The sequence below is a fragment of the Cataglyphis hispanica genome, chromosome 5, assembly GCF_021464435.1.
Source record: "Cataglyphis hispanica isolate Lineage 1 chromosome 5, ULB_Chis1_1.0, whole genome shotgun sequence".
Classification (NCBI taxonomy): Eukaryota; Metazoa; Arthropoda; class Insecta; order Hymenoptera; family Formicidae; genus Cataglyphis; species Cataglyphis hispanica.
In genome coordinates this window covers 6,592,218-6,617,639 of record NC_065958.1, presented here as the reverse complement: position 1 = coordinate 6,617,639, position 25,422 = coordinate 6,592,218, and the positions used below count along the sequence as shown (strand labels likewise).

General features: G+C 39.3%; 1 protein-coding gene across 2 annotated transcripts in view; it reads right to left on the bottom strand.

Moving 5' to 3' along the window:
- Positions 1-306: 306 nt before the first annotated feature.
- Positions 307-25,422, bottom strand: part of LOC126850015 (homeobox protein OTX2-like) — a 50,000-nt gene continuing 24,884 nt past the window's right edge. Inside the window, exons 2-5 of one of the 2 annotated variants that reach the window (XM_050592598.1) lie at positions 17,762-18,209; positions 12,016-12,135; positions 5,925-6,079; positions 307-1,713 (exon numbers count right to left, since the gene is read on the bottom strand). In XM_050592598.1, the coding sequence (XP_050448555.1) occupies positions 949-1,713; positions 5,925-6,079; positions 12,016-12,135; positions 17,762-17,987 (1,266 nt within the window). In that variant the 5' untranslated portion in view covers positions 17,988-18,209 and the 3' untranslated portion in view covers positions 307-948. The remainder of the gene's footprint in view (positions 1,714-5,924; positions 6,080-12,015; positions 12,136-17,761; positions 18,210-25,422) is intronic. The other variant, XM_050592599.1, reaches the window with a different exon arrangement.

Genomic DNA, 25,422 nt, shown 5'->3' with positions numbered 1-25,422 from the left:
TACATATAATCAATTTACACAATGATGAAAAAAAGAGAAAAAAAATTTAGAAAGGAGATACATCGGAATAAAATGTATAAAGAAAAATGGCAAACAATTACCAAGAGACAAAACCACGAAATAGCGCATCACAAACGTGAGACAAAAATCTAGTTTATTTAAACATTATATTGACAATTACTGGCTAATTGTCAATATAATGTTAATTGATAGCTATCAAATAATTATCTAATGCACAACTTCATTCGCGATTTTGTTGTCATTCGACAATTATTCGCCTCGGGAGACAATTCTATACACCAGAGATGTCGAAAAAAACTCCATGTAAAGCAAATAGCAATTTATTTGCTATATGATCTGGAGCATAATCTGACTTATAATAATATAATCTGACCGATAATAATAATCTGATTTGCTGCATTGAGCGTTGCAGCTAGCAGGATTACTATATATGTATAAAAAAACATTTATGATACCGTGTTTAAGATACGGCAAACATTTTGCGCGAGTCAACTACCAGTTGACAATAAATAATCGAGAGATTGATGCCATGTAATTATTTCTGCTTTTATATTAATGTTCACACGTAGAATACGTTTTATTGCGATAATGCTCTGCATAAGCGAAATACGCGTGGATGATTGACATATATTAACCAACATTTGTCACTGCGTTTCTTTATGCAGAATATCGTGTAAAACGATTCAAATATTATTCGATTCTTAATGATCATACTCATCGAATCTGGAGTGCGTCTATCGTCGCGTTGGCCAAGCTCCCTCTTTTTTCTCTTTCTTTCCCGCATAATCAATTGTCGTCGGAGTCGAGATTGCCGTTGATCTCGTGACAGATCGCTGTATTCAGTCGCCAATGATAGGGCATCGAAGAACCGGACACGCCCGCGGTCTCCTGATTCCGCTGGAAGATCCCGGAGGACCTACCGGACCGCTATACCAACGATGGATACTTCTGCTCGGGCAAAACATAACCGGACGTTTCGTCGCCCGATGCGGCGGCAGCCGCAATATCGTTGCTGGAGGCCTGACTCTGACTGGTCACTGGGTTCAGATGATGACTGGTCGACATAGACAGGTGCGACATAGACGAGGTGAGCGCCATATTGGGATGGTACTGCGGATGATGGTAGTTGGCCTGCGGGCTGTGGTGCATGTGGGGGATCTGGGCCTGATAGTAGTCGCTGCTGGCGTATGGAGTTTGGGCGTAGGCGTTGTAGCCCTGGCCGGCATACTGGCTGTGGTTCACCGCGGGCCCCGCCGAGCTCCAGGTGAAACCGTAGGCCTCGCCATGATGGATTTGATTCATCGCGGCCGGATAGGACGACGGTTGCAGTTGGTTGGAGCTCGGCGTCAGTGGCGGCGACGGGGTCGTCAGGTTACTGTTGGCCCCGCTGCCGCCGGTCGGTGTCGCGCCGACTCGCGGATACGTCGATTGCGTCGACAAGAGCGGCGTCGACAAGGGCGAATTTCCCGCTACCGGTGCCTCCCTGCCCTGTGCCGGCGAGTCTGGAGATGATCGTCTGCTCGGGGTCGTCGAAGAGCTCGTTGATATCCTGCTGCCAGTGCTACCGTTGCTGTGATTCTGACTCGTTCTCGGCGAACTCTTTGACGGAGGAGTCTGCTGTTGTTGTTGTTGCTGTTGCGATTGTTGTTGCATTTGCTGTCTGCATTTGGCTCGACGATTCTTGAACCAAACCTGGAACAGAGAGATGCGGCGCGGACGTTATGAGCTTGCGGAATATTTGGCCATAGATCAGTTGGTATGATAACATCTTTAAGACAGTAGCATATTTTGCGATATGCAAAAGTACGTAACGCGACCTAGAAATCAATTAAGCTCTCCCGGCCAAGGATGATCGGCAGCTTTCAATGAGGTACAAAAGTCTCCGATGCCGATAGCCCCAGGGATTGTCAGGGAGGAAAGGTGTCCCACTGTCCCGCCACGAGAGAAGAAACCGGTCGAATGGGGAGTTAATCGGTGCAATGGGAAAGTAATCGCGGGCGAGCGGGCGTAACATTTCATTAAATCGCAACAATAACAAGAACTCGGGAGGGAGGGGCCGGCCGTACGGGGGGCACGAGCGCGTACGGGCGCGACACGCATGTATTGGAGCATCCCCTGGGATCCTCGGTGGCTACGGTGTTTGTCGGCACGCATGCGCGAATCAGAGCTCGTCTCTGTAGGGTTGTTTTCACCCCGAGAGATCGAATAGTTGGTTCCGCCTGTGCGAGTATCTCCTGTGCGTGAATACGCCATACACGCATAGGCTTCTTCGTAGCTGTACATTATGGCTATAAACACCAAGAGTACGTGTGTGCACGCATACTCGGCTGTCCAAAAGATGCGCACACATACACACGGATAAGTTTTTCTCTCTGGAAAAGGGACAGCAAGGGGAGGAAGAGGGATACAAAAAGCAGCCCCTCGTAGGCCGCAAGCTTGCGAGTGCGTTGTGATTGCCCCTCCTCCCTTCTCCTTGCTTCGTCCCGCGTAATACTCCCCCTCACGCATCCCCCTATAATCCCGTCGGGGCACAATGTGGCCAGGGGTGCGATCCTATGAATCTATGCCCGCGCCTTTAAAAGCGGGACCCGTCATCGTTGTTGTTATTATCGGCGGCATTGTAACAGTTGTTACGGAGAGCGCGATTCGTCCAAGCATAGCGAGGGATTTCGTTCTCCACGGCTGTGCTTGTACGCCGTTCGCGAAGCAGAAGCCACGCTCAATCCTTTCGCTTTTTGTCTGGACTATGTTTGAAAAATATCGCGAACTTTAATCGTTTATCTCATATTACAAAGTATTTTCTCGCGCGCGCGTTTTAAATATTATTTATATTAGAAAAATATATCTTGGGGGAATCAAATTTTACTGATATATTGTATTATTCAGAGTTTCAAGAAATTTCTTTACAAATATATCTAAAAAAAAAAAAAAATAAAAAAAGATCTCCTTATAATTTACGAAAATATTATTATATGGTTAATTTATAATTTACATTATATTATTATGTGTTCTAAAAATTATTTTCTCTTTATAGTCAATTCATAGCAATTAAACGCGATTGAATTTTATATCTTTCCAAGACGCGCTAAAGCCACAAAGTGTGTGAGCTGACTCGGAGACTATGATTATTCTCGTCCTCCGTTTATTTGACGTCTGCTTCTCTGTGGTATCGTGATAGGCAGAACCTCGTTTCGCAAAAGTCATCCATCGTGCCGCGCGATAGGGTGCGGAAATCTGTTGGGCGCGACGTGCGCGGATATTGCGTATCAACGCGGGCGGAACGAGTCTCCGAAAGGGCGAGAAAGATGAATCTACGTCAGGGTTAATGCGACGGACAGAGAACGATCCCATTATAACGGTGTGTTTGTACAACGACACCCCCTTCAAAAGTGGCGAGAGCAAGAGCGAGAGCGAGAGAGAGAGAGAGAGAGAGAGAGAGAGAGAGAGAGAGAGAGAGAGAGAGAGAGCTACCCCAAAAACCAACCAAACAGGCCGCGATGGCATCCGGGGACCCCCGGGGGCAACCACCGACGGTTTCACGCTCGTACACATCAAGAGACCGTCGGCGAGAACCGAGGTGCAAATTGCGCCACCATCTGGTTTACATCCAGCGAACGGAAAACCACCCTACCGGTCAGGGGAGGGAGGGGCGGGGGAGAGGCGGCGCAGCTGCGTTGACACTATGTTATGACAAATATATTTTCTTATTTGTACTATTAATACGACACCCCACTCCGACAAACCAGGGAACGTGTCATCGTCCGGCACGCACGATTGATGGAGAAAACAGCGCGCGAGAGCCACAGGCTATTGTTTACTAATGCGAACGTAATGATGAGCGTTCTGTACTCTCGATGTTATAAAAATATCCGTATACTCGTAAACGTTCGAAAAAGTAAAAATAAGTATGTATATATTTATTTTTTATATCCACCTTTTTATATTATTTTTATATTCTTTCTATTTTATATGTATATTTTAAAATATTTTAATGATTTGATAGCATTTGAAATTATCTATACAAATATATATATTCAGAATTAAAGATAAATGTATGAATCTCTTGATAAAGTTTCGATTCTATCATCATACAAAAAGTAAAACGTTAAATTTCTAACGTTCATGTGTATAAAATATATAAGGCTCTCGTTTTATATTAATATAGAATACAATTTTGTATTCGATATATTTAACGTCGCATTTCCAACGAAATCTTGCAAGAGAAACGATGATACCACGATAGTTTCATTTACATATAATCGTCAGCTGATTTTCCCCTCCGCTCATCCGTCTTGCTATTCTTCTCCATCAAGAGACGAGCCAACATTTCTCGATTCGTCCTCGATTAGAAAATGACGAATGAACAATGCGGCGAGAACGCATTCGGAGATGCGTTGCATCGTGCGTCAGTCGCGTCGTACGCAGCTGCGTGGTTCTCTCGTCGAGAGAAGAGAAGCGCGCGTATAGAACGCTCTCGCGAGCGAGATGGAATAGCGCAGGGGCTATAATCCACGAACAAATCAACGATATGTTGTACCTCGCTGCCATGTGTATGCGTACCTCTATCCGTACGCACAGCTATGGTCTGTGTCAGATCTCTGCCCCCTGCTGCCTCTCGTCGTCTTTTACCGCGAAACTCCCTGCCTTTAAAACTTTCAGATAGCATCCCTCCTCCAGACATTATTCGCTGGCGTAGATACGCTGCTTCTCTCGCACACATGTATACAAACTATACGTGTATATAGCATAGTTTATATGTATACACATTCCGCGTATACCGATCGCATTCCCTTTGCTATACGCCCATGTATGTATATATGCACACGCATACGAGTGCGTTTCGTGCGCGATGCATCCTTTTGCAGTTGCGCTGCCATTCACAGCGGCTTAACTTTGCGCGGAAACTCTGCGTCCCGGAACTGAATTTCACGCTTTTGTCTCATACATTTCGCGATTCCGCCAAGGCGATATCGTTACGATATTGCGATAGATATCACGAAAGATGCCGCGATGCCTTTTACAAATTGTCGGTGATCCGAATGAACCTCGAATAATACGCAAATGGAGCTAGAAGGGAAATTGAGAACTTAAATAAAAATATGTGAATAAAATAAATAACGCACATGAAATATATATATATATATGTAATAATAAATAATAAAACTATCTAATAAGTCTGTTGAATTTGCAAAATTCATCTCGCCGAAACTTTTAATAATTTGATTTTTCCGTTGATATATGAATATTGTATGTGTCATGTGTAGCGGATAGGGTAAGCGTGATTGAAATTCGAGACACAAGCTCGGAATCGCGATATCGTGACTTGGTAACACCCCGCCGCGAAATAAAGATGTCATGAGAACCGCAATAAAAGCGTCAACGAGCTCGTCGGCACATCTATCAATGTACGAGACGCGGGGTTGGGACAATGGCGAAATGGAACGACGTAGGGCGCAAACGCCCTGTGTAAATACCTTAAATCTCGCGCGCGATTGCTGAAGCACGAAGCACGCCTTCTCTCTCTCTCTCTCTCTCTATTTCTCTTTCTCCCTCTTTTTTTTCTCTCTCTTCCCTCTTCCTCCTCCTCGCTCTCGATTTCGTCAAGATCACCGCGTTTACATCGTATAAGTAACGTGCAGAGAATGTAATGACTTTAAACATTACATTAAACAGCACGCGAAATTCCATCAATCTCAGGTGAATGCAATCTCGGATTATTTGCGAAGAGCGTGATTTACTAGCCGAAAGTTCGTATAGGAGCTTTCTGTCTATCTCTATTATTATTTCAACATCGTTGACAGCGATATTCCAAAAGGAATAAAATCTGCAAGCAGAAAGAAAGAAAGAAAGAAAAAAAGAAAGAGAGAGAGAGAGAGAGAGAGAGAGAAACATAAAATAATTACCTGGACACGTGATTCAGGCAGGTTGATTTTAAGAGCAACCTCTTCTCGCATAAAGATGTCCGGATATCTCGTTTTCGTGAATAGTCCCTCTAACACATCCAGTTGAGCTCTGGTGAAGGTCGTCCTCTCGCGACGTTGTTTGCGTTGATTCATTCCTGCAACATGAAGAAAGAAAGCGTTTGTTAATTCTCGTAAATCAGATAAGAAATTTTACTTCGTTGTGTTACGAGCGCTCTTAAAGCTATTCCGCTGCTATTGCAAAGGCTAATTAAAGTTATTAAATTTAAAGATTCGCTTATAGACTCGGTCATTAGGTCGATTTCAGTTCATTAAATCGCTAGATATTTCCAAGCGCAAGATGAAAGCCGTTTTAAATTTGTGCATAAAATGCGGTAGCTGTTATTTAAACAATCTTAAAACGCTTTAACGCGTATAAAAGTATGTTTTTGTTAAGAAACTCCGCGGTAATATCCGCTTTAAATGGTAAAAGAAACGAGAAACATGAGTTTCTTTCTGTTTCTCTCTCATATATATATATATATATATATATATATATATATATATATATATATAATAAAATATAGATATTTGAGGAGAAATGAAGGATACAACTGTCAAAGAACCATGCCGCTTTCGCAGATAGATATCGAAGATACCTCAATACGTTCACCAATCGCGCCATCGATGACGATGTCTTCAAATATGGAACGCCTTCGAACGTCGATGTCTTCTACGAAGACGGGGGTTGTTGCCGCGCGGCAAAGGGAGATCGGACGTGGAGGGGTATGAGCGTTGCGAGGCCGCGATAGCGTAATTTTGAACAGCTCCCTCCTCTCCTCCTTCGCCCTTCAACGACCCACCCCACGCTACCTTCCTCGTGCCATCGAGCCTCGCTTGGCTCGTTTCGGGACCCACGTAATCCGCTTATGAGGGGGTCACGGGGGTGCCGGCGAGAGGGGAAAGCACGGGGAGGGAGGGAAGGGAGTACACCCCGGAATACACGAGCATCCAGGAGGACCGAAGTCGCGGTTCGCTCCCAGCTGCCGCTGAAAATGACGATACCGGGCTCTCTCTCTCTCTCTCTCTCTCGGCGAGCACACCGGCGAATATACACGGTGGTATCCTCGTGTCGCGAACCAATAAAAAGAGAGCGCCTGGAAAACTGCGCCTCGCCAGTGTCTCCGGGTTGGAAGCCGGATCGTAAAGTCGCAGAGGCGGAATGGTGGAATTTCACGACTGGGGAATCGCCGGGCCGCCGACCACGAAGTACAATATTTTATGTACCGAATTTTCGAATTGTCGTTTTACTCGGAGAAATCGCGACATTATTAAGAGAAAAAAAAAAAAAATTGAGGCTCTCGGAATTGACTTGATCGAAGTGTCTTCTAATCTTTATAGGCCTTCACAACTCGCAAATTTTTTCAAGGCAAGCATTTTACAGTCGAGAATGACTGACTATCATACGAGTTAATAAGAGAAATAATAGGGTCATTCGCGAGAGATTGGCGAAGCTCTGCCTTTTGCGAAGTATATTTCTGTAATCGTCATTCGTTATCGATTAAGACCCGGGAGACACGCGAGGCAGCTGTTTACGAGACGTTCGATGCTTTCTCTTTTTCCTTTTCCATTCCTCTTATCCGCCATGCTTCAACGTTCTACTCAACTCAGGACACGACAAACAAAAAGACTACCATAACATAAAGAAGGAGAGAGTTTGCGTCAGTAGAAAAAGTGATGACGATAAAGATTAAAAAGACAATACGATAATTTTTAAAGTCGCAAACTGAAAACATACATACCGCGAAAAAGATGAGATTCTCAAAATAATCTGTATGACATTTAAACATGTGACAATAATATTACAATGGAAAACAATGCATTTAGAGAGACTAAATTCGATTATTTAACAAAAATTCGACATTATGTGTATGTAGCAACTATAACATATATTCTACATTTAACACAAAATGGGGGTGAGCACAGATGAAGAAAAATTTTCTATTATATCGTATCTTACTTCTATTCATATAGAATATTCACAAACATATAATTATGAAAAAAAGTTACAAGTTTTACGATGAAAAATTAGACTGCACACATATGTCAACGCTCAAATTAATGTATTCGTGTATTCGTCAAGTTGATCGAAATTTCGACGTGAACGGTAGACCAATGGGAGAGACATTCGATTGCAAAGCAACCGAAGCTTTGATGGAAGGAGCGGTTCAGAAGGAGGAAGCAGCGACATATCGGTCGCATCTCTCGCGGCTGCTCTTCTTGGGTTCGAGAAGAGAGCCCAGGATGACGACGAACGACCTGATACCTGTGTGATTGGCTAACGAACTGGTCGAGTGGGCTACCACCAGTATGGCACCGTAGTAGATCCTCGGAATAGATTGCGTCGAGCTCACAATGTACAAACTCCACGGTGGTCGGAATTACCGCCATCGCTTCGTGTGACGGACGCGACACACCCGCGATCGCTCGATCTATGATACATATCTCGCCACCCTCGGCACGAATCTGCCATTGATTATTATAAACACGTATATCGACATTCTCGAGTAAAACAATCGTTCTTGGGATAATATCTGACTTTGTCTATCATCGATAATATTTAATCTGAAGAAGAAAATAATGAATTATATGATGGGAGGGATGATAATATTTATTAATAATAATGTTTATAAAATATAGATAAATAAGAGATAAAGATAAAATTTTTGAAAATAATATTTGTTTGATATTTTTTTTTTATGCAAAAAGACTATCGGTAAAATTAATAAAAATTTTATAATATATATGAGTTTTTAGTTTATAAAAAAATGAATGGAAAAAAGATGTAATATATAAAACAGAAGAAAGAGATAATAAGAGCTGATGCGCGATATTTAGGGAACAAAGTATATGTTTTTCTTGATACAATTTTCCTTTTATTTCCTTCTAATAGTTTTTCTCTATGGTTTCTGTTTTGAAATTCCAATTAAAAATACAATATTTTAATTAAAGCTTTTCTATTTACTATAAGGTTATCACTTATTATATGTGGATGACAGTTGATAGGAATGTCTAGACATTAATAAGTGATAAATATCAATATCATATAGCATTCTAGCACTCTAGAACATGTCGCATTCATTTAAATGTCACAATTATATTAAGCCAATATTTATTATGTGTATATATTCGAACTCATATGCCATATACGCGGTGCCTTTACACGCATTGAATTATCCATTGAACAAATCCCATTTGATTGAAAGTCTTCGTGTCTATAGTCACGCTATAGTATTCGCAGCCATAATGGTAGAAGCAGAATGGCTCTCTGAAAGAATGTTCTGATTGTCGAGTGGGCGTCAATGCTACTGTTAACGATGGCCTTTGCCATCGGCCCAGTCAAAGCCGGGCACTTCTCCGTAAAACAATGGCTGTCCGATTATGACTCTTCGCGCTCACTTCCTTGACGCAGAGAGTGTTCCGAGAATAAGTTCGTAGCACTTACGTTTTATTCGACGCATAAAGACTTTAAGCGCGATTATTGTCAAACCTCACTAAATAAAAAATGAATTTCAGATTCTCACGATGGAACAAATATCTCTCTATCGTTGTCTGTATATTTAAGATTATAATAAAGATTTAATATTTGTGTCTCCAATGTATGTATATTATATTTATCGTGCATTTTATTTTGCATTAAAATTAATTCTTCGCTATAATTAAAAATTATTAGATTACGTATGACAATGATTTTTCCGAGTCGCGAGCATCGATTGCGCGAACGAAAAATCTTGACAACCGTATCTGGGACTTCGAGAAGAGACAGTTAGCTAAGCGACCCTAATGGCTTGGCAAACACCCGCTGACTCCCGGAGTATGATTCGATTTATTATCGTCAGCGAGACGCGATACCGGGAGGGTTGATATAAGGGTTGCTCCGCCTCATTGGCCTGCAATGAGATCAGACGCGCGACCCTAATAGCAAATTCGTTTTGCGTTTATTGGATTCTTCCGCGCCCGCCGCGTTTCACCGTTTCGTCGAGATCCGCGCAAGTCAATGGACCACTAACAGAATTTCACAGTGATCTCTCTCACGCACAATCCGATAGCGCAATCACCGTCAGTGTGTTCTCGCATGCTTCCGTGACTTCAGACACATGGCGTATAATTTTTTCTCGTCGTAATGAGGGAATGAGAGTAAATTATTTATATGTTTGTAAATTATTTATATGTTGTAAGATTGTATAATATTTCGCTCGTGCATTTTGATTCAAGCATTTAAAGGAATTCTTAGAATATATAGATTTTCAAGAATAGCTATGGAAAGAATATTGACAGCTGATTTTGGCTAATTAAATTTCTTTTTTTCCTGTTTTTATCTTATAAATATATGGAAGTTGAAAAAAAAAAGAGAATCTATTAATTTATTAAATTATCTATTATAAAGAGAATCTATTACGGTTGGATTTAATTGAAATACTGTAATTGAACAGTGCGCGATAAAGTACGCAATGATGCGAAAATAATTAATGACGTTTGTTGACACGTTATTACGTTGACTTATTACCCCTCGGCGTGTATCTAGACTTTCGCGCGGGAAAGAGCTTACGGTAAATTATACAAATAAATGTACATGTCCGATTCAGATAACGTCGGGAAGCCCGTTACTGCTGAAATACGGCACTGGGAATTTATCTCGGATGCAACATATCACTGATATGCCAGAGGAACTGACGGTAATTAATCACAATTACATGTTACAGTCGACTGAATAACAAACAACACACCGGTGTTGACATGCAAAGTTTCCGCATCATCCTTTAATCGCGATTTTACCACAGTTTTGTCAAATCATCTTGAGTTTGAAAGAAAAAAAAAAGAACAGTTATTTGAAGGAAACACACCGTGTAATTCAATGTTATATTCTCTCGTGATTTTGGCGCAGGTCGACCGTTAAACCGCAGAGCTGAGTTATATTTCCATGATTGACGGGAAAATATATTATATCACGAATATAACTTTTTTTTAACACAGTCAGTTTCAGAAAATTATTAAATAAAGAAAAACATTTGTTTAAAATAAGAATTTTATAAATGATAAAATGTGATCGTTAATGATGCGATAAAACGCGCTAGGAATTCTTGAAATCATTTGGGTTTGATAAATTAGACACAAAAAAAAAGAACCGGAGAGTATCAAAAAGCGCCGTAAAATGGTAAGCTTGTCGCAGGATCGGCCGACTACTTTGATATTCATAGAGACGAAACGTGGCGGATAGAGAAGACAATGGAAGGCGGGGGGTACGGTTGGGCACAGAATCGAAAATTAATTAAAAGCTAAAACGCGAATAGGCTGCTACATGATGGCGCCATGGGCGGAAGACTGGATTATTGGGGAGGAGAACCGTGGGATGACAGCACGTGGCGGACGGTGACAGAAGAGGGAATTCTAAAAGGCCATCAGCTACGAAAACATTTGGCCGACTTTGCGTTTACAACGTGACCGTCGTGTGATCGCGCAACACCAAAGATTCAACAGAAACTAAAAAAATCACATGTCACTTTCATCAATCTTCCAGCATTCGCGCATGCAGTTCACGCGATAAATCTTTTCGCATAACAATTTTAATAAAAATATCATCTTTAATAAATTTTAATTAAGTAATAAAACTAATTTTTTTATTCCCTCTTATTTCCAATCTGTTATTATCTCAAATCTTGAGAAATTTTTAAATATAAAATTTATTACAAACATTTAACGCGATAGAATTTTTTTTTAAACACTACATTTATATCTACTGTGTATTCTAATATATACGAAGTGAATTCCATATCTTAATCATCTCCATTATTTTTAATGATATCAGGAAACGTATAAGAAAAACATTATTTGCAAATAATTATAGTCGATAAAACTTTTTTGTCAAAGGCATTCTTTTCGAGACTTAAAGATTACATTTTTTTAAATGCAGTAATTTCATTAACAATGTTGTAGTCTCGAAAAAAGTGATTTCATCAACAAAGTTTTGGTTACTATAATATTTTTTCCCTTTGTAAAAAATCACCATGGTATCATACTCTCTTTAGAATCATACCTCCGTTGCGATTGTAGTTGTACGACTCGTAGCTCGGTATCCTATGTTTGATCCTGATTGGGCCAAATTGGACCTGATTCATTTGTTGACTTGATGTATAAGGAATTTGCTGATTTGTTTCTGTGAACGGAATTAATAACATAGATAATGGGAAGCTTTTTGAAAATCCCAGTATTCCGAATAATGCAAAGATACTTTTTAATTTAATCTCTTTTTAATATTTCTCAACGATGCATAGATATATTTTAAAGTCCATTTTAAACAGTCTATAATTTATGACAGAAAATTCATTACTTATAACTTTTTCTGACAGATACTACTTATAATTCTATATGTGTATGTGTATTATACTATGTATTTTGTATATATGTACAGTTTCTAATTTTTTATGTGTTCTATTACATGACACGCATTATTATAGAACTTTATTCTGTTCTCAAATTATAGAAAGCTCATCTAAAGTATATACATTATATAATTTATTAAGATGATGTTCCAAAAAAAAATATCAGCTGTATTAAATATACTAAAAAACGAAATGATCATATGAGCAGAAAATCGAAAGAAGTTGTCATTCATATGGGAGTTGCGGCAGAAAAGGAAAGAAAGTGCGTGTGGTCGTGCCGAATAGCCGTCCTCGTGTGATAATGTAACGGATATGAACGTAAGTACGTAACAAAATACTGACGCGCGTCCGAGAAGAGCAGATAATCGGATAAGTTTCGCGTTGCTATGTTCCAACTGATGCCGTTTTCCTCACGATGTCCACTCTCGAAAAGTTATTCAGTGCTTGTCGAGTAACGAATATATGTATATGTTTTTGGGGAAGCATGATTGAAAGATAAAAAACTTTGTATATCTCTATCTATCAATTTTCTACGCGTGAAGACAAAATCCGCGTATAAAAACTCGCCGAAGTAACAATGTTTGCAAAAAATTCTTAGCAAGTATAAGGGAAATCTCTGGATATAAAGGAGAAATGGATCTCGCTGTATCAATAATAAAAGGCATAATTCCGGTAGGACATCGCGGTAAAAAGACGCGAACGAAACGAAAGAGACGACGAGAAGAAAATAAGATTTTCGAAAGCGAGTGTCGATGTCTCGCCGTACGCGACATTTCACTCAGCCTCGAGTGTTTGTCTTACAATTAGGTCTGGATTTGTGTTTGGCCTCTCCACGGCCCGCCTACTCAATTTAGCCGTGACACGCGCCGCCATGGAAGCGGATCTCTCGTTTCGTCGTTTCGCGGCCACTTGGTAACGACGAGTATATATACAGCACGTGCCCGCGCCACGTGTCGCCCTTAACCTGACGCCTAATTGAGTGATTGGAATTGTACCGAACTGACAAGCGCGCCCACCGGCGGAGAGGGCACTGGCTTTTCGCAGTGGCAATATTCGCGACATTTGATTTGAAATTCGGAAGCATTGAGTTTATAAATTGTATCGCCCAAGCATATTCTCTCGGAATGACTTTAACATTGAGAAGTCGTAGATATAGAGCTCTCTATATAATTTTTTTGCATAGTTATCAATCGCTTTTTAAATGGATAAAAGATTAGTCATAGAAATTTTAAAAGAGATTTCTACAAAGATTTGTAAGAGCGATCAAGCGTATATTTCGACATATAAAATATTTAGAACGGATATTTTACGTCGTGTAAGCTTCTTTCAATCATGACGAAATGTATTTTTTAAATCTCATACTTTATGCCTCCCGACTTCGAGAAGCGCAGCATGTCGCGTAGGAAGCGGGGATCAAAATCACTTGTTTCGTCCTTACCCCTCGATTGACAATCGGCAGAAGGAAATCATCGACAACGGTGTCTTTATTCATGCGCCGCACCACCGCGAACGAGAAGGAGGAAGTTAAGTGGATGGGCAATTTCTCTGCAACAACAAATAGAGTAGCTCGGATGGGAAAAGGGCGGAGGCCATGTGACGCGATTCCCACGTATTCCACTGCATGCCACGAGTCCTGGGGAGCCACGATCCTACGTTTGCGCACCCCTTTCTGGCACCTCGGCGAGGTTCCCTGCCCGAAGCTATCGCTTTTTCGCCAACCGCGGGGAAGAGAGAGCGATCGGACCCCCGCGTGGCATTGCATAACAAAATAAACATCGACGCGCGACGCGTATCAAACAACACGAAATCGCCCTTTTCGTCCACGCGTCATCGTCGCATGAATTATTTCGAGGAAGGGAATCGTTATATCTTTCAGTAAGTTTGCAACCTAATTATCGATTCTCGTACGTGCGAAGGTTGACATGACAGAGATTAAAACACTCCAATGTCTGCAGAGAGATATCTGTGAGGAATAATAAAAGTTTCTCCCAAATGTCATACGATATGTATATGTTGCGCGGATCGCAAAAATAGCGAGGATATGCGAGATGAGAGAGGCAAATGGCGCGGCTTCGTGACCATGGCTATGAATCGAGGCGAGTTTGCTTCACAAACGGATGATAAAAGCAAAGTCTCTTCCGCGGCACGAGAGCCGTCGCGCTCTATCATTCTCCCGCGATATTCTCTCTCTTCTCTGTTTCCATTCCCGTCTCCATCGTGCTGTTCTCCAAACCTCGCGGCATCACCGCGTCGTTCCTCTCGTTCGGCGGCTTTTCGTGTAGCGCGGATACGCCTACAACGGATAGAGGCAGCCGCTGGACGTAGAGTACGTAGGGACCCAACGGACAGATCCGTGTTTCCATGGAAACCCACCTATCTGCGTCGGTTGGACCTATACTGCCTGCTGCCACCCTGATAAGCGGCTTACTCTCATGGTTCTCTCCACTCTTCTTCGCCGAAGCATCCCCCGATCCCCTCCAACCACTTCGTCTCCTCGACACTCTGCCCCCTGCGCCCTGTGTCCCTCGTCGCCGGACCCTCTTTCCAATTGTGGGTGAAAGAGAGCGAGATGGCGAAAGATGAACGGGGGAGAGAGAGAGAGAGAGAGAGAGAGAGAGAGAGAGGAAAGAGGAGGAACGATGCTGCTTTTCACCGAATCGTGTTGCTAAAGGAAACCAACGCGAAAGTACACTCTCTCTTCGTCATTCTCTTCCTACTCTCTATTCTGCTCTATATTCTACTCTCACCTTTTCTCCCTCCTGCCATTGTGCAATCTCTTTTCGTCTACGTGCGTCCCGTGGCACACTGGAAAATTTATGCAGTCAATTACCGACCCGGCAGTCCCGCGATCTCGAGAGTGGAATCGCGAACACAGAGGGAATTCTTCCCCCGAGGTTGCCCGCTGCCTCTTTGTCTTTCTCTCTGTTTTGCGCGCCGCGCCCGATCCTTTGAGTTTTTCTGTTTGCCAGGTGTTTGTCGGGTTTTTCTCTACGGGAGAACATTCCAAACCTTGCTGATGTTAACCGCGAAACGTATATTTAGTGGATGGCAGCAAGTTTTCCATGAATATTATTTTTTTTTCCCGCCCGTTCAACTTTCTGAGTCGCAAATATTTTAAAACGAACACAGCACATCTCCTCGATCGTCGTTTACGAATTTCAGCTTTTTTCACAGATATATTACTGCTTTTCTACAATCACATTCTTTTATATTATTTATCAGGAGAATACTAGCATGTGATGAAAGTGCATGTTTTTCATCAATTGTTATAGTTAGGAAGCCCCGAGATTGTATGCTCGACATTCGTACGGCTTCAGTCGATGCATCGATTTGCATGGCAATCAATAACGACGATATACAAGAAACGTTGAATACTCTTACAGCGATAACTCTAGTCTGCCGTTAAAATATATGCTGCATTATTTAAAAAATTGTTAAATTAAATATACAAAACGAGGAGGAGGGAGAAAGAGAAAGTTAACAGTCTTTTCCATAAATTATGCAAGTTAAAAAAAATAAAAGATTTTGCTGGGGGCGTGATAGAACAAAATACAGCAAACAAAATACAAAGGATTAAGAAAAGGGTATTCTAGGTAAAATACTGAAGAAAGAATGGCCAAAAAATATTCATAAACTATATGACTATGTATATATATTTATTAAAAAAAAATCTTTTTTTGCATTCTTTCTAAAACAGTTTCATTGTTTCTCTTTTTCATTAACATGAATGAGATTTCCACGATAGTTCTTTTTTTTTCATTTTTAATTTTGAACTTTTCTTCTTACAAGAGGTTTTAAAAATTTTTCCTTTATGTCAGGTATCAAACTATTCGAAAATCTACGCGAAACTTTTATTGGTTATACTTTAAAATATGAAGTATACTTTAAATTTTGTAGTATATAGATATTAGCCTAAAATATAGAATATTTAATAAAATATCAGAGTGTAGGACATGTGATAAAAAAAGAAAAGCTTGAAATTTATTTGAAAAATAAGAATTTACCATTTATTTATACAATAGAATTAAAAAATATATTCGATTATTAAATAAAAAAAATTTATATGAGTCGAATATTACGCACACAAGTACGAGTTTAAATTTAATTTAAACTAAAAAAAAAAAACAAAATATTAATTTATTTTCATGCACATAAATAAACAAATGGTTGAAAAATTAAATCATATTATTAAGAAGCAAAAAAGTTAAGATTCTCAGTAAAATCTTCGTACATTGTTATCACGCTAAATCGTCAATTAAAAATTTGTCTTTTATTTCATTAGATTAATTGACTAGATTGCTCACTCCATTGAAAATCTCGCTTGCGGTATTTCATAGTTCAGATGATGTTTTCGCAAAATGCATTCGAGAACAATATTAAACAATACGAAACACGGATATATCAAGAATGATACCACTGTCGCCACCTCACGATTATATAAAAACCTTTCTACGAGTGCACGTCAATATACTATCGAATCGTGCAAATTTCTTAGTAAGATTATCCCAGAGATAATCATTATTAAAATAATTTCAATTAATTAACTGCCAATAACTGAATCGTCATCTTTAGATATAGGAATGTGCGAGCAACTATTTACATTTTTTATTTTTACCATGTTAAGTATGGCATGCTTTAAGAGAAGAGCGTCGTATTTAAATAAATTATTATATTGGTTTATTCAAAAAAATTAATTTATTTTTATGCCGGATTTGGCAATAATTGGTTAATCATTGTTCAAATGTCTATGATTTGCATTCATTCCAATATCATACTTTATTTTTACGTCAAATATGATACGTTTTAAATACATAACATCGTATTTAAATTTATTTTATTATAATTGATTTGTGCCCAAAAGATTACTTCTTTTTATTAACATCGATGTCTTAACACCGGTTCGATGAAATTTTTGATTAGCTATTATTCCAGTATCCATAATGTACGCTTATTCTAATGTAAATGCAGAGTAATATAGCACGCAGCACCCTTTCAATGTTTGAATAAAATCTCATGCTGCAGATTTTTACGCAATGATCAATATTGGAATAATCTCAATGAATTCAATTTTCGATGTTATATAAAGACGAAAAGCTATATCTATTATTAAACTGACTCAAAGAAACGTCAAGACTACATCATAATTTGAGAAACATGAGAGAAATTTTACATTTAATATTTTATTAATAATTATTATGTATTTAATAAAAATAAGAAATTCTTATACCAGATTCGTGCCGAAAAAAATAAACAGACTTATTAAAAATATAATATTGCAAATTTTACCTATAAGACTCTAGTTTCATGAATATTATTGCTGGATTAATTAATCCAGCTGATTGAGCAATACTACAACATCGAAAAATGAATTGACGTTAAGAGAAAATTCGAAAGATTTACCTTGTGGAAATGCCAGTCCATGCTCAAGCGGATGTGGATGCGGATGGCCATGTGTCGCGAGGGCAAAGGGCGACGGCAGACCGGGATGCGGCGTACCCGGGTGCGGGTGAGAATGCGGATGCGGATGGGTGCCAACTCCCATGGCGGGATGCCCGTGTGGGTGGTATTGATGAGGGTTTCCGGTCGAGGCGCAGGTAGCGCCTGCCGCCTTCAGGTAACCCGCCATGTATCCCGCGAGGCAAGCCAGCTCACCCGCCACCGCGGCAGTATTATCACGCTCCCTTATCGCGTGACCCCCTCCGCCCTGCTCGGCCGGCCACCAGCTGTTCTCCTCTCGATGAGCGGCGATGCCGTTCGCGTGTAACGATGGCCGCCTCGCGCCGTTTTCCGCTAGTATCGGCGCCGGTTCTTCCGGGACCGACACGCTGCCACACCGACACTCCTCCACCTGTAAAGGAATGAATGAATTTAGACATTTTTCACATAATTATTGCTTCTGCGATCCTGATTTTATTGTTCTTGAATTATAATTAGACTATTAAATTTGTTCTCCTATTAGTGATGAATAACTTCTCTAAAGATTTAAATTAATTATCCCCCCCCCCTCCCTCAATTTGGAAATAAAAAATGTTGCCAGAATTATTCAGTTTTTGTTTAAAATTTTTTTTAGATTTTCGCAGAGTAAAATCTGGATAGAAAATTTCAGAAATTTAACAGAAGTTATAAAATATTATTCAAGACTTTAAAACTTTAAAAAATATTGTTATTTGAAAAAAGTAGAGAACGCTGTTGTCTCCCATTATTTTCATTAATTTAAATTAAAGAATTCTTTCTAAAATTAATCTAAAAATTTTTAAAGAATTTTTCAGGAAGTTTCATCACGGAAATTCTAATCAGTTTTTCAAATTTTGAAAAAGTGGAATTACCTTCACAAAAATTCTGTTGCCATATTATATATATGAGAGATATGTGATGTTTTCTTCAAATTATACATTAAAAATTATCTGAACAGTGTGACCTAACTAATAATAACATAAATATTAGTTTTATGTCAGTTCATTCAATGATTATATAGTGTAATTTATCAGCAATTTATCATTTATTTATATAATTATAAATTCATCAATCTATGGTATATACTATTAACAACAAAATGTCAATCTAAATTTTAAACAAGCTCTTTGTCACTCGGTTTTTAAATCGTCAGATCTTGCCGCTAATTTTTTGTCGGAAACGCTTCTACATTTCGAAACGCACTGAGATAGAACAATAATTCGAGATAGAAAGAGTATGCAGCAATTAGCCTTTCATGTATTTAGATGTCTTTTATAAATGAAAAATAATTAAATTTGACAAATATAGAAATCGGTCCGGAAATATAATTAACTACTCACACAGTATGAACAGTAACTTGATCTATCGGCATTATGGCACATTATGTCGTGTAAAAAAATCCAACTGTTTTATAAGAATACCTTTAAAGGTATTCAAAAGATACAATTGATTAATCAAGGGACACAATTGTATCTTTTGATACGCCATCACACGCAGCAAGTAGCATAGGAAAAAATAAATAATAGAGTCGTTTTCATCTTTAATTTCGAACTTTTTCTCTAGTAAGATCACTATTACTATTCACTGTTTTACACTATATTTAACATTGATTATATTACAAAATATACACCGATTTTTTCACAAGGATATCCCCATACACTACACACAATTTATCGAGAATCGCACTTAGAATTTACGACGATCTGCGCGAATGTATCATCGCATTCGAGATCGTCGTCCCTAAAGCGCATAACCTACTGCTATAGTCGATCCTTTTCTGTAGCGACTGTATCTTCGCCCTACCTGCCTGACACTAAATAGTTTTCCATAGTACCTTCTCAAAAAAACGAGAGTGGGGAGTGATCAACAGTGGGGGAAATTCGCACGAATGGCGATTCATTTGCGGCCCTTTCTGAGCGAAAGGCCCCGCACGAAATTCACAAAATCGAAACAAACAGATTCAAGGTCCTACACAGAATTATCTTATTGCAAAATTCACCCGACATAGGAATGAATAACAAACGTATAAATTGTACGTAATAATTTTTGTTATACAATTTTGAAAAATATAAAAATACATTAATCAGTGAAAGAAGAGCACACATGCAAGCAGAATATCATAAAAATAAAACTATTTGTTCAGCCGCGATTATTCGGTTTATTCGTATTTTTTGTGTATATTGTCCATATGTCCATCTGGAATGCAGAGAAATGTTACGCGAGTATCCCGTCATGTTGGAGATGTTGAAAATTGACGTCACGTGCTGAGCGGAAGTAGCCACGCGATGGGAAGCGTGCCGAAAAGTCGGCTTAGCCGTGTGAAACTTAACTCGGCGCTAAACGGTTAAATAAACTTGGAGGCGCGTTTTTATTTGGGTGGAAAGGGGCTAGACGCGGCGAGAGGAGAGGAGAGGAGAGGCTGATGCACCACGTAGGTAGGTATGTTTACACGGGGGCATTATGGCGGATAATGTTTGTTATAGGCGTCTATGCCGCGCGTAGCCGGGAGAGGCGAGACTATCCGACGTTAAAAGGCCAGCTTGGTCGATCCGCTTACGGCGGATGAGGCTTAAATTGAGTGAGAGATAGTGAACTCTCTCTTGCGTGTGCAACGAGCACCGCGCGCGAATAACGCGCGTGCTGCACCCGATGTTCTGTCGCATGTCGTGTCGTTTATAATCTAAGCGACAATTCCTCGCGATAATTCCGTGGATGTTCGAGTTAAGCAAGAGAGTATTGCGACGCGCGATAAGGAATCCCATTCGGAGTCATATCTCCCCGCTCACATCTGTCCTATCTGTGCGAAGTACATCCGTTGTTGGCGCGGGCGGAAATAATTTGTACCTTTGCGTCGTTGTCTTCTGCGAGTTGTTAAATAGATTCGGTTAACGATGATGCTTCAATGTACTTATAAAATGATGATCGATTCTGGATCCGAATCGATAAGCGATCTATTAAATAAATTGTAAAATGAATTTCCAGAGATAATTATCTAAGTGCTGTTAAGCTCTCAAAATAAAATTCTGAGAATCATAAAAACGCGGCGTCATGCGACTCTTAATAATATTTCGCCATCGTTACATTGGCACGATACAACGAAGAAGTCAATAACCCTTTCCGCCTTTTCTGCCACATCATTTTTTTTTTTTTTCTTCAAAAATGTTGATGCAGACCGCAGGGAATTATCAATATTTTACAAACTCTAGGCTCAGGGGAATCGTATAGTTTCCAGTTTGAAAAAGTCTATAGATAAATATTGTACAGCAACATCCTTTTCATTTCTATCTAAAATTATTTCTAAAAACGATAAATTAGAAAAATAAATTTTTCTTCTTGCTCGTTCCTCTCTTTCTCCGTTTCACTGCATAATTAAGTCTGAGAGATTTTTTTTTATATTCTATTATGTAAATAACGCCATACCCATCAATCAAAAATTGATTGTTTTCTTAACACGATACCTTGCTGATATTCTCTTTGAATAGTGGTCGATGTTGTATTTCAGTGATTTATCGCGGTGTTATTTCCGCGAAAATCGTACTAGCGACGTTAAACACCTCAAAGCTCGCGAAAGCCGATTAGCGTCGTCGCCGTCGGGACAATTTCACTGAAATGCGAATAGCAGCGGAAAAACTTTAACATTCTCTTTACGAAAGGGCTGAAGGTCCGAGCACGATTGTTCAGCGATTAAACGATGATTCCGCATTCCTTGAAAACACTCGAGTCGTTGCGTTTGTTTATAGGTCAATCCTTTCGCTGCAAAAGACGATCGTGGTAATCTATGTCACCACATAGCCCCCCCCAGATATTTCCAAAGTAATCCTCTCACGTTAATTGGATTGAAAAATGTCAACAGCTGATTTCAACGCAGCCTTCCCCTCGGGATAGTTGTAACATTATTCCCTCTTTGTCTCTCTTTCCCTTTGTGTGCGTTATCGTTAATTGATTTCTTAGAGAATTAATAAAAAAGTTTAATGAAATTAGTTATTCAACCGATTATTTTAGAATTAATATATTCATATATTATTCAGTTATTATATACATATATTGGTTATATTTTAAAATATTAAACATGTGGGAGATATAAAATCTTTTAGTCACAGGACAAATTGATGATAAAAAATATTTTGATGTCATATTATGTGTTTCACATGAATAGAGACAGATGAAAACTAATAATAAAATTTATATAATCTTCAAATTTCCAAATTTCATAAAAAAATTTCATAAAGTAATTTTTTGTTCAAAAATATTTGTCAATTACGATTGATTGATTTTCTTTTTTCTTTACAATCTTGAATCATGCCATTAATTATTTAGAGAAAAGATGCACTCTTTAAATATCATTCGAAATGTGAACCGCTGACAATGAGTGCTCGCGCACAAAACATTACGTGCGTACATTCTGACACTTCAAAAGCGTATTGGAAGTTAATTAATTCCAGGATTAAGGGCTTGCTCGAATGATAAAAATCACATTTGACTCGGCAAGTGGCCTCCGTTTTATACCCGATTAGCTATCGCTGTTGCATGGCACGAGCGTGACTCGTTACTTTGCTGGAAGGGGTCCGATAAATTGAGAGGAAAAAGAAGTTAACACAGAAACTTCCCGCGAACCGGTTCGAGGGAAGTCAAGCCAAAGAGCCGGCAGCGAAACGATTGCGAAAAGTCGCGAGATCTTCGATTTGCACGCCGTAAATCGAATCATTATTAAAGCGTTCAAGAACGCTTTCGCCTGTCCTCGGGCTTTATATGACCGCAAAATTATATGAAATATTTTTCAGGAACAGATGAAAAATTATTAAAAAGGGAAAAGATTAAAGAGAGAAGGGAGAGATTACGGGAGACATTCTTACGAGAAAATATATTTCGAAGAAAAACGCGATATAATAACGAGAAACAATTTTTAAGAAGAGCGGAGCAACATAAAAACTTGATGACCACTTTTGACGAAGTAGAAATAGACGAGACATTAAAACCACTGAATTGTCGCACCTATGAGAGAGAAAGAAAAACTAGGAAGGGAAAAGACGGAGATTGAGAGTAGAAAGAAATGAGGAGGGCTCGTGCAGCGCAAGTTTGCGCAAGGCTCTCGACGAATGAGAGGAAGAAGGGCCCGCGGGGGGGGAGGGGGGGAGGGGGGAGGCTAAAAAAATCCATATAAAGGTGAAAAGAGGAAAACCGGATGGGATGACTCGTTCGAGGAGAGAAGCGATGGTGAACGGAAGAGGAAGGGGGACGGAAGAAAAGGGGAAGAAAGACAGAACAAGGGAGAAAGAGAGGCGCTCGTCACGAGTTTGCGCGTTTTATTCCTCCTCTCGTGTTCAAGCTCCGCCCTGATGTTTTCCCTTCTCCAGCTTCCCTATCCGCCCTTCGATTCCTCCTGAACCGCTTTGGTACTGTACTTTGTCGGTATTCCGCAATTCAACCGTCTAAACAGCAAATACAGCTTTTAAAAGCAAATTGCATATCGAAGAATCAGGAAATTACATGACTTAACAATATGTTGCTTTGTTCTACATAGATATACAGATTACGATAAATAAATTTCTATCCATCTTACATTGTGATCGTAATCCTCGTATTTTGAACCGACACGAATTATTATTTTGCCGATTATAAATCGATAGTCAATGCCGATAGAAATACAAAATAATGCTGTCCGGCCGAACTTTTTTTTTCAAATTCTTCTCTCGAACAATAAATTGTATTGACATTTCTTATCAGGTAAAATGCCGTGTTTACCACCAAGACAAATATTTTTACTTTGTCGGCATTGTGCCGACAAAAATGCTGAAAACCCGTAACCCTTATAATTGCCGTTAATTCTTTGAAAAGATGGTTTTTTTTAATGAACGTAAAATAAAGACATTGATATGGAAATATATCGCATTTAATCCTATCTTTAAATATTTCTTTGTCGGACAAATACAATTAGATATTTACTGCATTACACTAAATAGTAAATCTTTATGCGTTACTGTCTCTTTATTCGTAAGTATTTTAAGATGTTTGCAATGTAGTTTAAAAGAAATCTGAATTTAATCAGAGTTCGAATTCTAATAACTCGAATTACACAACTTAAGAATAATTAAAGAAAAATTAAAATAAAATTCTAATATATATATATATATATATATATATATATATATATATATAACTCTCTTCAAATACAATATTAGTAATTAATTTCTTACAAAATCTAATATATATTATTACTCATGAGTCTTTGTAATTACGAGATTTAGGCCTGGATAGAGGAGAGTAACAATGACGCTAACTTCGTAGTTTGCTAAGCTCAGAATTTTCGATAAATTGAGAGTTACACAAATGCATCGGGATTAATGATCGGAAAATGATTACGAAATATCCTGCTGGAAAATTAAGAAATTTATTAACGAATCCTTTCTCTGTGTGCGTAAATTTTTACGAACCGTTTTATAAGAAAAAAAAATCTTCGCGTCATTTATCTCATCGGCTTTATTACTTTCACTCGAATTCCAATGTCATATTCGCGCAACCGGTTTGCAAGCATTTTTTTCTTCTCCGTCATTCCGCTTCGCACACTCAGATTCCAAATTCCCGGATAGATATGAACGCGAATTACTTAGTGAATTAGATTCGCGAGCAGAAATTCCGTGACGATGTATCATAGCACAATAATAATGAAACAAAAACACCTCTTCCTATGACATGTATTATCTCGCCACATTTGCAACCTCTCGATAATATCCGGGTTGAATAAAAGTCGCACATCATCGTTTTTTGCAGAATTTAGAATTTTTTCGCGAACATTGAACGTACATAGTAAACATACAAGCATGCATAGTTATTTCAAAATTATCGATAAATTACCTGCGCCGATATACCGAATGGCAGGCGGTGATTTCACTCTGTTACGTGAATACAATCGCGTATGGGATACGGTGAATCATGACATTGATATTTTTATGTCTGATCCGCGGCCGTATCGTGTACCTACGAGACATTCCGTTGTAATTCAAGGTTCGCGTGACTGCTCGTTAAATTCTAACGCAATTCCTACACGCGTATATACACGATGCTTCCACCTAAATGTTTCCTCGCTCTTTATATTAAAATTCTCCAACTGCCTGGCGTCTTTGCGAACATGTCATTTTATGATCGGCTACATCCTCGCGCGAATCTTCGTCGTTCGCGAATCACTCGATCGATCGATTGAGAAAGAAAAATCGAAGGTTCAAAAATGAAAACATCGATAGACCTCTCGAGCAGTTTTTTCACCTGGCGAATATAAAAAACACACAAGTCTCATGGTCTTGGCTTTTGTCGTATCTCCCGGCTCCTCAATTCTCGTAGAGAATCACGGATTCGTTCAAGGAGCTATTTTCTTTTTTTTTTTTGCTTCACCTTCGTTTCTCTCGCAGGATCATTCTCTTCTCGTCCCGACCGCTCCCACTGTCTTCGCAGAGCTCACGGTCGATAATAAACGATACACACGTCACACAGGCTCGCGAAATATTAAATACAGTCGCGTTTTTACGACGGCTCCGATGGGAAAGGGAGGCTGGAAAGGCCCGATCGTTGGGCCCCCTTTCCTCATGGGAAAGAGGAAGATGAAGCGAACGAGC